We start from the raw sequence: 12,824 nt of genomic DNA, 5'->3' as shown, positions 1-12,824 counted from the left end.
TGAACCAGACCCAGAGATACCTGAACTTCACCGCTGTGGGAAGGATCGCCACCCAGCCGCTTCACACTTTGTTGCGAACCATTCCAGCGAGAGTTGGAGATCACGGCTTGATGAAGCTCATTAGAATTAGAATACTTTGTAATGTGCTAATGTGCACACCTCCGTATCAGTCTGTCGAGGTGGAAAAAGGAGCTGAGTCAAAAGGCAAAGCTCTTGATTTACCGGGCGATCTATGTTCCTACTCTCTCCTTTTCTCATGAGCTGTGAGTCATGACCAAAAGAAAAAGATTGCGGATGCATGCGATCTCGTTGGGTGCCTCGTGGATGCGTACCACCAGGAAGGACTGAAGAGACTCCATCTGCCTACTGGCCTGGAAATGCTTTGGGATCTCCCTGGAAGAGCTTGACAAAATGGCTGGGCTTAAGATGCTGCCCTCATGACCCAACCTCGGATAACCGAAAGAAAGTGGATGGACGGAGGGATACCTAACTAATTGATTAAAAAGTATTTGACACCCCCACCCCTATTAGGAAGTGTTTAACACTATGGGAAAGGATAGTATGACATTGGGGAATCTCATAAAGCTTCAAAATATACAGAAATATATGTTTGCTACTTTGCAGAGGGTTCTGGAACCTAACCCACAATAAATGAGGGGATTACTGCACATGCGTAGTATCTCTGGCCTCCCTCCTACCAATCGTGATAATGCTTGTTGATTATCTCATTGTATCTGCCTCAGTGTGAATATGGCTTCAAGCACATCTGAGCAGGAAGCTGCCACTGCCAGCACCATTTTTTTGAACACATACATTGAGCACAAGCCACTTTGTGAACATAAATTCGAATTACTGACACTTATATAGACTGGAGAGTACAAAAATAGTATGGTAACCTTGTAAAAATGAGTCGCGTGTTGCTTCTCCATGTCCAAAGACTGTCTGTTCTGATAAATTTCCATCAGTCACTTCAAGACACAATAAAAAATAAAACTCCACACAATTGTTAATAATCAATGATAGGCCCTATCCCAGTTCAATATAACTTTAAAGTTTCTCTCCACCGTTTTTACCCTTTTACTTCTCATTTCTTGATACAACCCACCTCTCATATATAGTCCTGTTAGTGTTGGATGGCTCGTCTATCTTTAGTCTGTGGTGTGTGAACAGATGGCTTTGGATCTTAAACAAAAGGCTTCAGAGTCGGACTGATGAGCTAAACAGAGGCGAGGCGTCCCCTCCCTCCCATTTTTTTTTTTAAGTTTGTAGCAGGAGTTGGGAGTGTATTGTTTGGTTGCATGCCATTTGTCCTTAGAAACAAAAATAGTTTGGATTTGTTTTATTATTCCATGCAAGCAAGGTACTCCATGCACTGGTCGTCAGATAGTTGCTAGACACATATAGAGTGAACATTTAACATTTTAACATTTACATTCACACATGGTGCCACGAGCCATCAGTGCGGGTTAGGACCCAAATGCAGGACTCCGAGACAAAGGCATAATGTCCAGTGGGTTTTATTGCAGAAGTCGTGTCTGCACATGGTAACACAGTGCAAACTCAATGAACCGGCAAATGCCTCTGACGTAAACTCCAACATAAATACTTTACATGGTCAATTAACATGCCTAATGCGGAACAGCTGTGACGAGTGCCAGAGGTAGCACCACCCAGAGCGGTGATCAGGCCACCTCCTGGCAGTGCTCCAGCCCCGCTTCATGACACATGGACAGTTTACGTAGCGTCTTTATTGAACCAATACACAATGCAAAACTCCATACACAGGCTGATAGATCTAGCATCAATATCACTCTTGTTCTCAATCTTTATACAATTTACATTTCAACACAAATCACATATTCAAAAATAGTGCGTACCAATACTCACCGGCATATCTCGGTTTGGTTGTGACCAACATCTGTGTTTCATCATCAAAGCTAGCCTATTAAATTAAAGCATGAAATTGTGAAGCACAAATGTGGAATTCTTTACATTCTTTGTTGTGTTTTGTGCTTGTTTGTCTGGTTATTGTGTGTGGTTTTTTTTTAAATGTAAAATATGTGCCAGAAAATGTTGGGAAACACATGACTAAGCAACCCCATAGTTGCAACCCCTGTCGTCATGGTAACCCAAAACCATATTTGCGTTGGCAGACCCCGCATGGAAAGGTTTCAGGGTCATTTACATGAGACAAAAAAAAAAAAAAAAAAAAAAAAAGAGTATGACAAATGTGCTGTTGTTGTTGATCCTGGGGAGATTCTGACTAACACGTTTCACAGGAGGTGGAAGGAAAAAATGCACGTCTCCTTTGACATCTTGTCAATAATGCATAAGTCCCCAAAACAGAATTCCATCTTGAGCATGGGTAATGGAAAATGAGTATCTAAAAATGGGTATCTATGAATTTTTGATTGAGATTCTGATTGTTCAAACATCCTCGTGTTTTACACCGACTAAATTTTACAGTCAATTATTTCCACATCACCCACACTCCTTCTTCTGGGTCTCCTCCTCCCTCAGGCACCACGTGTCTCGTGGCCCTGCTGTCCGATAAGGAGCTGACGGTCGCCAACGTCGGCGACTCGCGTGGGGTCCTGTGTGATAAAGACGGCAACGCCATTCCTCTATCTCACGACCACAAGCCGTACCAGCTAAAAGAGCGCAAGAGGATCAAGAAAGCTGGTGAGAGTCTGCACGTACTGACTGCGGGCTGAATACCAATTCATTTACTTTGGGAGACATAAAAACAGTCAAGACCACCGGCGTGTTTTGTCTTTATAGCAGGGCAGAATTTAGTGCGCTGGTTATCAAACACAGCCAGAGAGTGCACACAGCACTTCAGGTGCATTTGGAGCCATAACTCTGCCTCTCACACTTACTGCATTCACTATGGAGTGCAGGAGCGATGATGGCAGTGGGCCAGAAGAGGGAGCCCGTGGGACCACGCTGCACAATAGTACATCATCTCCATCTAACGACTAGTAGAGGTACTGGAGGAATAATAATTTAAAAAATAAAAAACTACAAAGGCAGGGACTGCTGATAAATGATTCTCTCATAGTAGCAGACGCTCACTTCACTGGAAAGGGCCGATCTGATTAGACATGGAAAGTTGTCTCCAAATTCTACAGGTGAAAAAAGAGAACCGGATTGTCTTGAAACTGTTGTGCCATGGATGCCACCTTCCTTTCATGTAGGCATCCTTTGAGTAGCTCTAAATTTAAAATTGTAAATGAGACAAAGAAAGAGAACTGAAGAGAGACGTTTTGGACCATCTGAAGCGTCTTCAAAGACTTTGAATCCAGTGAATATTTTAAAGATACTTTAAAGATTAGATCAAGAGACCAAGAGTCTAAGGGACTTTTTGGATGAACTAAAGACTTTTGAGATGAACTGAATATCTTGTTTCATCTCATTTTCAACTTTTCTAACATAACACATGAAAAACATAACTTGCATAATCTTTTCCTTTGCTCTTAGCAAAGCTGAAATAAGATTCTCTCTCTCTCTCAGCTGGAAAGCGTTGGCTTCACAGTTCTGAGGACCCGGGTTCAATCCCGGCCCTCCCTGTGTGGAGTTTGCCTGTTCTCCCCGTGCCTGTGTGGGTTTTCTCCAGGCACTCCATTTTCCTCCCAAATCCCAAAAATGTGCAACAATAATATGAGACTCTAAATTGCCCTCAGGTGTGATTGTGAGTGCGAATGCCTGTTTGTTTTTTGTGGCCTGCGATTGGCTGGAAACCAGCTCAGGGTGTACCCCACCTCCTGCTCGTTGACAGCTGGCATAGGCTACAGCACTCCCGTGACCCTTGTGAGGATAAGTGTCGAAAAAAATGGATGGATGGATGGATGAAAATTGCCTCTAAATAGGGAACTTAAATATAGTGTAGGAAAATGTATTTAGCATAATCTTGACCAAAACAAGCAGATATGTTGAATATCGACTATTCCTTAAGAAATGAAAACTAAAGGTTATTGAGAGCACTTCCCCTAGCGTTTGCATGACTTCAGATGTTTTTTTTTTTTTTTTTTTTCACAAAGCGGAGTCTACCAGTCTCAGATGATGTTGTTGATCGTTATTTTTTACCAAAATACTAAAATTTTAAATCACAGCAGGATGGAATGCCTTGAGTCGATTTTGTATTTGGCGACAAAAGAGAGCTCATACACAGAATTTACGCAGAACAAAAAACTTTGTGCTGAATGTGTTTGCTCCCCATCAGGACATTCAGGTAACGCTTGTAAAACTTGGCTGAAAGGGGAAATCTGTCCTTGTTCTGGGCCCACCACAGCAGCGAGTTCTGTAAAATGTAAAAAATCTGGGATCCCTTCAAGCGCAAGTGGAAGTTTTTTGTTCTCATTCCACTTTGAAAGGTTGTTCAATATTTTGCTAAAGGCTGCTTTTTTCTCCCTCATTGACGAGACCCCGGAAATCCTTGTTGTTTTCATTTTGCCGACAACTGGAACAGGGATTATCCATCCATTCATCTCTATCTATCTAAATATTCCTTTCTTTCTCTCGTCAGGCGGCTTCATCAGTTTCAACGGTTCGTGGCGCGTGCAGGGCATTCTGGCCATGTCCCGGTCCTTGGGCGACTACACCCTGAAGAATCTCAACGTGGTTATCCCCGATCCCGACATCCTCTCCTTCGACCTGAACAAGCTGCAGCCCGAGTTCATGATCCTGGCGTCGGATGGCCTCTGGGACACCTTCAGCAACGAGGAGGCCGTGCGTTTCGTCCGCGAACGCCTGGATGAGCCGCACTTCGGCGCCAAGAGCATCGTCCTCCAGTCGTACTACCGCGGTTGCCCCGACAACATCACCGTCATGGTGGTCAAGTTCAAAGGCAAGACTGCCGAGCGATAGATCCCTTTCGAGTAGCCGTTTGCAGTACAAAATTTGATGAATTTACCACTGAGGATTCTGTGTGGAATTAATGGTTGATTCTATCAAAGCAACGAGGACAAAATGGAGCGTGATACTGCATTGCTGCAACTGGCTAACGCGCTATTGATTCAGTCTCAGCTGCAGACCCCCGTTTAGCAAATGGGCTAGCGATATCTACACACATCACATTTGAACTTAAAACACATTTAAATGAAATAAATGACACTTTTTAGTTTCCTTAGGGCCTATTCTCTCTCTTCCTCACACGGTTCTCCAAATAAGAGGCAAAAAAGGCTTGACTGCTTACTTTAAACTATGAATTTGGCCCTCCCAGAAAACAAAACATAATTAATGTATAATTAAAGGTCAGAGAACAAAGATGTTATAGTGTCAGTTCAAATTCACATTTGCATTGTTTCTATGTTATGTAATACGTGGAGGTCATTTCCAGTATTGAGGTTTTTATTACACGTATTCAGCACTCCCCGAACATACCGAAAGCTTGAGCCACTGGGTTCGAGTTATTCTGCACCGCAATTGCCAAACAGCGTACTACACTCCATACGCAATGGTGAGCTATGTATTGGAATATGAGGATTTCCACGTACAGGAGCGCCCACTCAACTGAACTCTGCATCGTCAACCGTACGATTAGGAGGTCAGAACCTGGCAGTGACAGCGGACTGCTGGTCTGGCACGTGTAGCTGAGCACCTTTCTTCCCCTGTGGATTAACTTTCACTATCCAGTGTTCACGTATTCCTTTTTCACTTAGAAACCCGAAAGACAAAAAAGTCTCGTCGCTGCCTGAGTCATTTGTAGAACCAAATGCCACACAATAAATCATCGTGAAATCGCAAAGTCATATATGACGACAAATGTGCAAGGGGCGGGAACAACAGCAGACAAGACCGAATGAACAGGATGTTCGGGTTGTGCGACATCACCACGCCGGATCGAGCCAGAGACTGAAAGGTGCCAGAAACTAAAAGCAGAAAGCACATTCGGAATCATATTTAACATTTTAAATTACTGTGTATCTTTTATATAATCACTTCAAAACGGCAGAAATGGTTTGTGAAGGGATTATGGAGTTATCAAGAACAATTTTAACATGTTTTTCCTCTGACCTTTAAACTACTAAATGGTTAACAATGAAAGTCTGCTATCTTAATGCTAACAATCCATACGTAATGATTTAGACAGACTAACAAATGTTAGCACAGATACTATGGTAATTCTAAACTTTCAAAAAACAGCAACACATTCAAACAAAGCTATTGCAGTGCATCCATCTATTCTCTCCGATCTGGGGGAACGATTACTATTTCTGAGGATAGCGTAATAATCGGTTACGATGTTGAAAAGTGGTACAAAGTACAAACTTAACATCGGCTGGGAAGCCTACAGCCACACTACTTTGAACAGCTCCTGGGGACAGTCATGTTGCGGATCAATACAATATTGGCATGAAAATGGCGGTTTCAAAAAGAGATCACATTTTAAACCATCCATTTTCCATTATCCACGTATCCTCACAAGGGTCACAGGTGTCCTGGCGCCTATCTCAACTGACTCTGGGCAAGAGGCGGGGTACATTAATTGCAGGGGAATATATTTTAAACATTTAAGAGTCTCTTCATATTTATATGCACATATAAACAATGCTTTTTTCCCCCCATTCATGATTTAGAAACTATTTTGTTTTTCAATCAGATCATCTTTTGGGGGGACAGATATCAAGAATAAAAATGTGGAATTAGGTAACTGTGCACCGTGAATGTAATACTGCTCTTCTTTATAAAAGTTGTCCAAATGCAATTTCATCAGGATCTAGATTAGATTACAAAAGTTTCATGTTCAGGATTCATGCTTGTTTGTTTTGAGCCAAAATATACATATTTTTCCTCCTCAATCTTGACTAAAGCCCCATCATGATGCTTCAAAGTGGCTATACAGTAGTTTGACTGGTATTGTTTTTTGCACTAAGGAAAAATAAATCCAAGTAATATGTCAGCTGTAACAATGCATTGTAACTAACGGCAGTATTTTTAAATGACCTTATTTGCATCACGTTTTCAACGATTCTTTGTCAGCTCACATGTTTCAGCTTTTGTATTTTCTCATTGTTTCCACTGTTCGGTAATGTTTGTAGAGCAATAGAAGGATGAATGTGCTTGTACAGCATGGGACTGCCACGTTTTATCATTTTTGAACGTTTTAGTTCATAATAACCGATTGATGGATTTTTGCTTTTTGATTTGTGTTTCCTGGTCACGCTCAATTTTTTGCTTTTATTGTAATTTTTTGCTCTGCTGCTCATGCAAACGCTTGGATAGAATTTCAAAAGGTCATGGTTAAATGAGTATTAAAATGTAATAACATGACCTTCATGAAGCAATACGTCTCTAGCGACACATAACGGTAGCTGGATGACGTAACAAATTGTTTATAGCGAAGAACATTAGCAGATACTTTGTACAATGACATCCTAAGAGGGATCAATTCAGATTCTCTCAACCCTTAACTGAAACAAAAAATGGAATGATGTGTATAATTGCTGCCTTATTTTTAACACTGTTTTCCAAAACATGTGCTCCGCATGACTGTCATTTCACTCTCTAATAAGCCACATGAAAAGCAGAAATGTCTCAAGGGACATAAAAATGTCAGATGAATGTAGATACTGTGCAGATGTTGGCATCCTCGTTACTAGCTGCCTATACGGCCACAAAGAAAGCAATGCGGATTGTATTACATCATTAATGTATTCTTATGTCTTTTCTTTGGCTTTTTTTTTGTTGTCATTCATTAGGAACATTGCAAAATGTTAGTTTGCCATTTGTATATGTGTGCTTTCATAAACTGTATGGATTAAAAATAATATTTTAAGATGTCATTTAGGAGAACATTAATATTAAAACGAGAGGATTACATGATTTACAGTGTCTTTGTGTTCCGTGCTTTTCATTTCTCAGATCAATTGTCACATGTGCTCCCGGGCCAATGACGAGTTTGGATTTTCTTACCATGGTGGCCAAGACGAAAAGCTGAGTCACACGAGAGCAGGCAAAACATTTTCACTCATGGAGGCAGCGGTTTATACACTAAACTGTGTACCTGTGTATTGAGTATGAACATCACTAAACACAACATCGCCAGCCCACCAACAACTTCAAGTAATCAACTGGTTATCAGATGATTATGCTAATGTGTCAGTCAACACACCTCAACGCCGCTCTGCTTACCTTTTGATTCTGATTTATATCAAGGGGGTGTGGGTGCTTCTGCGTGACTGGGCCTTCGTATGATTTTGTTTCAGAAAGGTTAGTCACACCCTCACCCTCATTTTACACCCGATGACTCAGCAGACAGTTAAGATAAACTCTTTGTATACAAAATATTTTTCCAAGCTTTCAAAAAGTTCAGTCTATTGTATTGTGCTGTATTGGTTGAAATTTCAGGATGAACTGAAAATGCACCATAACCCTTAAAGGTGAACTTTATTTGACCTTTGAAAAACTTTTGAATGTCCAACTCTTCAGCGTAATTGGTAAGTAATGAATTGGTATCTAAACTACTATGTCATCATGCTGTTCACGTATTGAAGTCATGAGACCGAGATAACATCTAACGAACTGGCCAATGAGTTTACATTCAGAGGGTCGGTATGACTGTGAAAGCACAGAACAAATACTGCAGATAAATAATGAATCCTGAAATCAGAAGTCAAGAATTCAGTTACTGTTTAAAAAAAGAAGAAAAAAAAGCAGTGATTGGGAACAGGGCAGCACGGTGGGCTCAGCTGGTAAAGCGTTGGCCTCACAGTTCTGAGGACCTGGGTTCAATCCCCGCCCCGCCTGTGTGGAGTTTGCATGTTCTCTCCGTGCCTGTGTGTTTTTTCTCTGGGCACTTTGGTTTCCTCCCACATCCCCAAAATCATGCATTAACTAGGGACTAATTAAGGGATTAATTGGACACTCTAAATTGCCCCTAGGTGCGACTGTTTGTCTCTATGTGCCCTGCGATTGGCTGGCGACCAGTTCAGGGTGTACCCCACCTCCTGCTCGTTGACAGCTGGGATAGTCTCCAGCACTCCAAGTGACCCTCGTGAGAATAAGCGGCAAAGAAAATTGATGGATGATTGAGAACAGAAAAAAATGCTTGCAACATTATTTATTACATATCACAATTTAAAATTCCGGTACAGATTTTAGCAAGGGTCACAGGACTTGATGCACATGATTTGCCTTAGCGTGTCACAAAGTTATGTAACAGGCTGCATCTGGCCCCCAGGCCTTGAGTTTGGCACCCATGGCTTAGCATATTATCAGCGCGTTTCGACAAGGATAAAAACCCAAAAAGTTAAAGTAGAGCCAAATAGACCCCCCAAAATTGATGTGAACATCATAGAAAAGAGTCTTGTCAAACGAATGAATGAAGCGGTTATGCTTGAAAAGTATACAGCCCAATCTGCTGTTATCACGGAGCTTGTTTTCAGGTTCCCCATACCCACCCCCTCTCAAAAAAAAAAAAAATAAAAAATCAGGCCAACTAATGATGAATAACTAAGCTATATCTCCACAATTCAGTGCAAAACTGTTCTCAATCTTCGAACGTTGTCAGGACTTAGCTTCAAACATATTTAATGTATTAAGAAAAAAACAAGCGAGTTTTGTTCAACTTTTGTTTCTCAAACACCCATTACGAATTTTACCCTTCAGTTTCTTGTTAGTGGAAGCAAAAAGAATGAAGAATTGAACACTCAAAAGTTTAGAAATGGTCCAATTAAATTAGATTCATTCAGAAATTTCACTTGAAAAGACAAAACAGTAATCTGAATTGTAAGCAGTGCATGTCACCTTTAATAAGGTCCAGTACTGTATTTCCCACCGCCAGACCGGAATACAATCCGGATGACCCAAACAAGGACTTCCGTGCTGTTGGGCCTGAATGAATGACACCCAGGGACAGGTGTGATCTGACTCGAGTAACCAGAGAACAAAGTACATGCCAGACTTCATAGTCGCACCGTCACTTTTGATAAATATAGCTTTACTGAAAGTTTCGGGGGGCCTGGGAGAATCCCGTCACAACATTGGGGTGGGATCGCTTTAAACTGTGTGTACATAAAGCATAGTGGCGGCACACTGAGCCTGCAGACAGACAGCACTGCAGGGACCCACTGGGCGCCGGAGAGCTTGGCTTACTCTGCGTTACGCAACAAGACGAGCCCAATCTACTTTTTGGATCCCGGCTCAGACATGGGGATGCCCGGCTCCAAGCCTCGGAGGCAAGCGCAGGTCCTGATGCTGGGCCTGGACGAATCCGGGAAGAGCACTTTGCTCTACAAACTCAAGTACAACGAAAGCGTGGTGACGGTGCCCACCGTTGGGTTCAACGTGGAGACGTTGGAGACAGACAGGAGCAGCCCGGGTCTCACCGTCTGGGATGTGGGCGGCCAGAAGAAGATGAGGCCTCACTGGAAACATCACTACGTCGACACGGCAGGCCTGGTGTTTGTGGTGGACAGCGCGGACCCCGGGAGGCTGGAGGAGGCGCGCAAAGAGCTCCATCGGGTAATTAAAGCTGATGTTTTGATACAGATCGTTCAGAGTACATAAACTCTCTGGGCTGCACTGCAGGATTGCACCTAAAACGATGTGACTTGAATTTATTATGCACTTCACTAAACGTACGTATTTAGTACTAGTGAGACAGCACCTCGAAAATGAGTAAATTGACCAAGGAGTTTTTTTCCATATACGCTTCAATGTTGCTGTAGTTATTTGTAACCCTTTAAGCGACGGATAGATGAACACCAATGCTGCAGCAACCTGTGTAGACAGACAATATAACATTACTCACAGGGATATATTTGTCATCCACAGCATAAAAAATTAATACTAACATTTATTGAGCTGTTTTCTTTGTGTATTTAATCTGTATTCTCCTCCTTATCCTGCTCCCCGGTGGCCAAAGCGTATACTCTACACTATAAAGACCCACACAATCCATCAAATAAAAGCATGAAATCATGATGCTATTTTGGCTTTCCCTTTGCATGGTAGAGTTTTTAATTGCATGTGTAGCTAGAGCAATGAACTGTGTCAACTGCCAATAGTATTCTGAAGTGTTCCTGACCCCACATGGCAATATTCTCTCCACAATTGTGCAGTGCTGCGCCAGGGACTGAACATCACAGACATTCAAAGTCGGTTTTCGGCCGTGCCGCTTACATGCAGAGGTTTCTCCACGTTCTCTGAATCCTTTGATGATATTCCGGAGCATAGATGATGAAATCCCCAAATTCCTTGCGACTGTACCATGAAAAACATTGTTATTCAACTGTTGGACTTTTTGCTCATACAACCTCTTCCCATCCTTGCTTGTGGACAGCTGAGTATTTCGAAAATGCTCATTTCATACCAAATCTTGACACTCACCTGTGCGCAACGACCCTGTTCACCTGCGGAGTGTTAGAAAGCGATATTTTTTTTGGAGTACAGTATTCCTCAACTTTCCTTGGATTTTGTTGCCCCTGTACCATTTTGTAAAATGTATTGCAGGAATCAAATTAAAAATGAGAGAATATGTCCAAAAATGTCATCAGTTTGAATGTTCAAGTTCTCAGTAGGTTGAAAAGGACATTATCATGACATTATCCAAGCCGCTTATCCTCACAAGGTTTGCGGGAAAGCTGGAGCCTGTCCCGGCTAGCTTCGCGTGAAAGGCAAACTGCACCCTGAACTGGTCGACAGTCAGTCGCTGGGCAGATATAGACGCCATCACTGAGCAGGGAATCAATCCCACGCTGCCCACACCAAAGGCAGGCGTGTGTACCACTATACCATCAGTAGCTCCTGAAAATAAGTAGTTGTACGCAAAAATGTATATTTTCAAGTTATGAAGCACGTTTTGTGTCCAATCATTCACTGATGACCACATGTGGCAGAAGGTGACACATTGCTCTGATCCATTAGGTGCTGAAGTACGACAGCCTGAGAGGTGTTCCTCTGGTCGTCCTCGCCAACAAACAGGATCTGCGGTGGGCTCTGAGTACCGAGGTGGTCTGTCAGAGGCTGGACCTGAGGAGAGCGTGTGAGGCCACCAGGGCTTGGTTCATCCAGCCCTGCTCGGGCATCACAGGCGCCGGGCTGGAGGAAGGTTTCAGGAGGCTGGTGTACCTGATGAAGACCCCGCTTTGGCAGACACAAGAGGACATCCAGGTCAAGATGAAGTCAAAGGGCTTCAGGATCACGGCCTTGTTGTGCGGCTGATTTCTCACGGTGAGCGAAAAGCTCATCTCATGAATCATCCAATCACGTTGAGTTCATTCTTATCTGCCTGCCTCATCCAGATCATCTAATTAAAGCGTGGCATTTAAAGATGGATTATTTCAACAGAGTCGACTAGTCATAGCGTGACAGGAAATGTTATTTTCTTGAATAAGAGGTTGTGACGAGAGTACACGAAAAGTCGAAGGGTGACAACGCTTGCGTGTCGTGAGAATACTGATGGAATCGACCCCCCCCCCTCAAAAACAAAACAAAAAAACAAGTGTTTGAATGATCATGTATAACTACAGATGTTGTTTTACAGTATTGCACATCTACTTGGAAGGACAACCTCTCAAAAAGACAGCGTGGGTACATTATTATGTATTATTTCAACACTAACTTGGCGGCTTTATTTGTTTTAACAATGAAGCTAATCTTGTTATACACATTTTATTCCCAGAAACATTCTGAAAAAAAATCTGGATTAAAAAAAACAAAACAAGGCCATTTAATGGAACGGTTTGTAAATACAAACACCATTATTTGAATATGATTTTTTTATGCTGCAACTGTGTTCCTTCATTTAAAATAAATATGTCCTGCAATTGCTTTGTTATTTTCATTTGCAATGTCACATACTGCACATACACATGATACAT

At 42.2% G+C, this 12,824-nt stretch overlaps 2 protein-coding genes and 1 long non-coding RNA gene across 4 annotated transcripts in view; all 3 read left to right on the top strand.

Moving 5' to 3' along the window:
- Positions 1 to 7,824, top strand: part of ppm1lb (protein phosphatase, Mg2+/Mn2+ dependent, 1Lb) — a 50,239-nt gene extending 42,415 nt beyond the window's left edge. Inside the window, exons 3-5 of one of the 2 annotated variants that reach the window (XM_061827686.1) lie at positions 2,521 to 2,682; positions 2,901 to 2,987; positions 4,526 to 7,824. In XM_061827686.1, the coding sequence (XP_061683670.1) occupies positions 2,521 to 2,682; positions 2,901 to 2,987; positions 4,526 to 4,866 (590 nt within the window). In that variant the 3' untranslated portion in view covers positions 4,867 to 7,824. The remainder of the gene's footprint in view (positions 1 to 2,520; positions 2,683 to 2,900; positions 2,988 to 4,525) is intronic. The other variant, XM_061827688.1, reaches the window with a different exon arrangement.
- A 104-nt stretch (positions 7,825 to 7,928) lies between these two features.
- Positions 7,929 to 8,438, top strand: LOC133504472 (uncharacterized). The gene is made up of 3 exons (XR_009795966.1): positions 7,929 to 8,064; positions 8,158 to 8,211; positions 8,350 to 8,438. It is a non-coding gene; the product is annotated as an uncharacterized LOC133504472 (long non-coding RNA).
- A 1,711-nt stretch (positions 8,439 to 10,149) lies between these two features.
- On the top strand, positions 10,150 to 12,415 carry LOC133504636 (ADP-ribosylation factor-like protein 14). Its single transcript, XM_061827101.1, has 2 exons — positions 10,150 to 10,464; positions 11,869 to 12,415. The coding sequence occupies exons 1-2, from the start codon at positions 10,150 to 10,152 to the stop codon at positions 12,163 to 12,165; spliced, it is 612 nt and encodes a 203-aa protein (XP_061683085.1). The 3' UTR covers positions 12,166 to 12,415.
- The last annotated feature ends 409 nt before the right edge of the window (positions 12,416 to 12,824 follow it).

Source organism: Syngnathoides biaculeatus, chromosome 8 (genome assembly GCF_019802595.1).
Source record: "Syngnathoides biaculeatus isolate LvHL_M chromosome 8, ASM1980259v1, whole genome shotgun sequence".
Taxonomy (NCBI): Eukaryota; Metazoa; Chordata; class Actinopteri; order Syngnathiformes; family Syngnathidae; genus Syngnathoides; species Syngnathoides biaculeatus.
The sequence above is the reverse complement of the archived record's forward strand: the minus strand, read 5'-3'. Positions and strand labels throughout refer to the sequence as shown.

Coding starts and splice junctions, on each gene's coding strand:
- LOC133504636 (XM_061827101.1), top strand. CDS start 10,150: ATGGGGATGCCCGGCTCCAAGCCTCGGAGGCAAGCGCAGGTCCTGATG. Junction 10,465..11,868: donor CGCGCAAAGAGCTCCATCGG/GTAATTAAAGCT, acceptor CTGATCCATTAG/GTGCTGAAGTACGACAGCCT.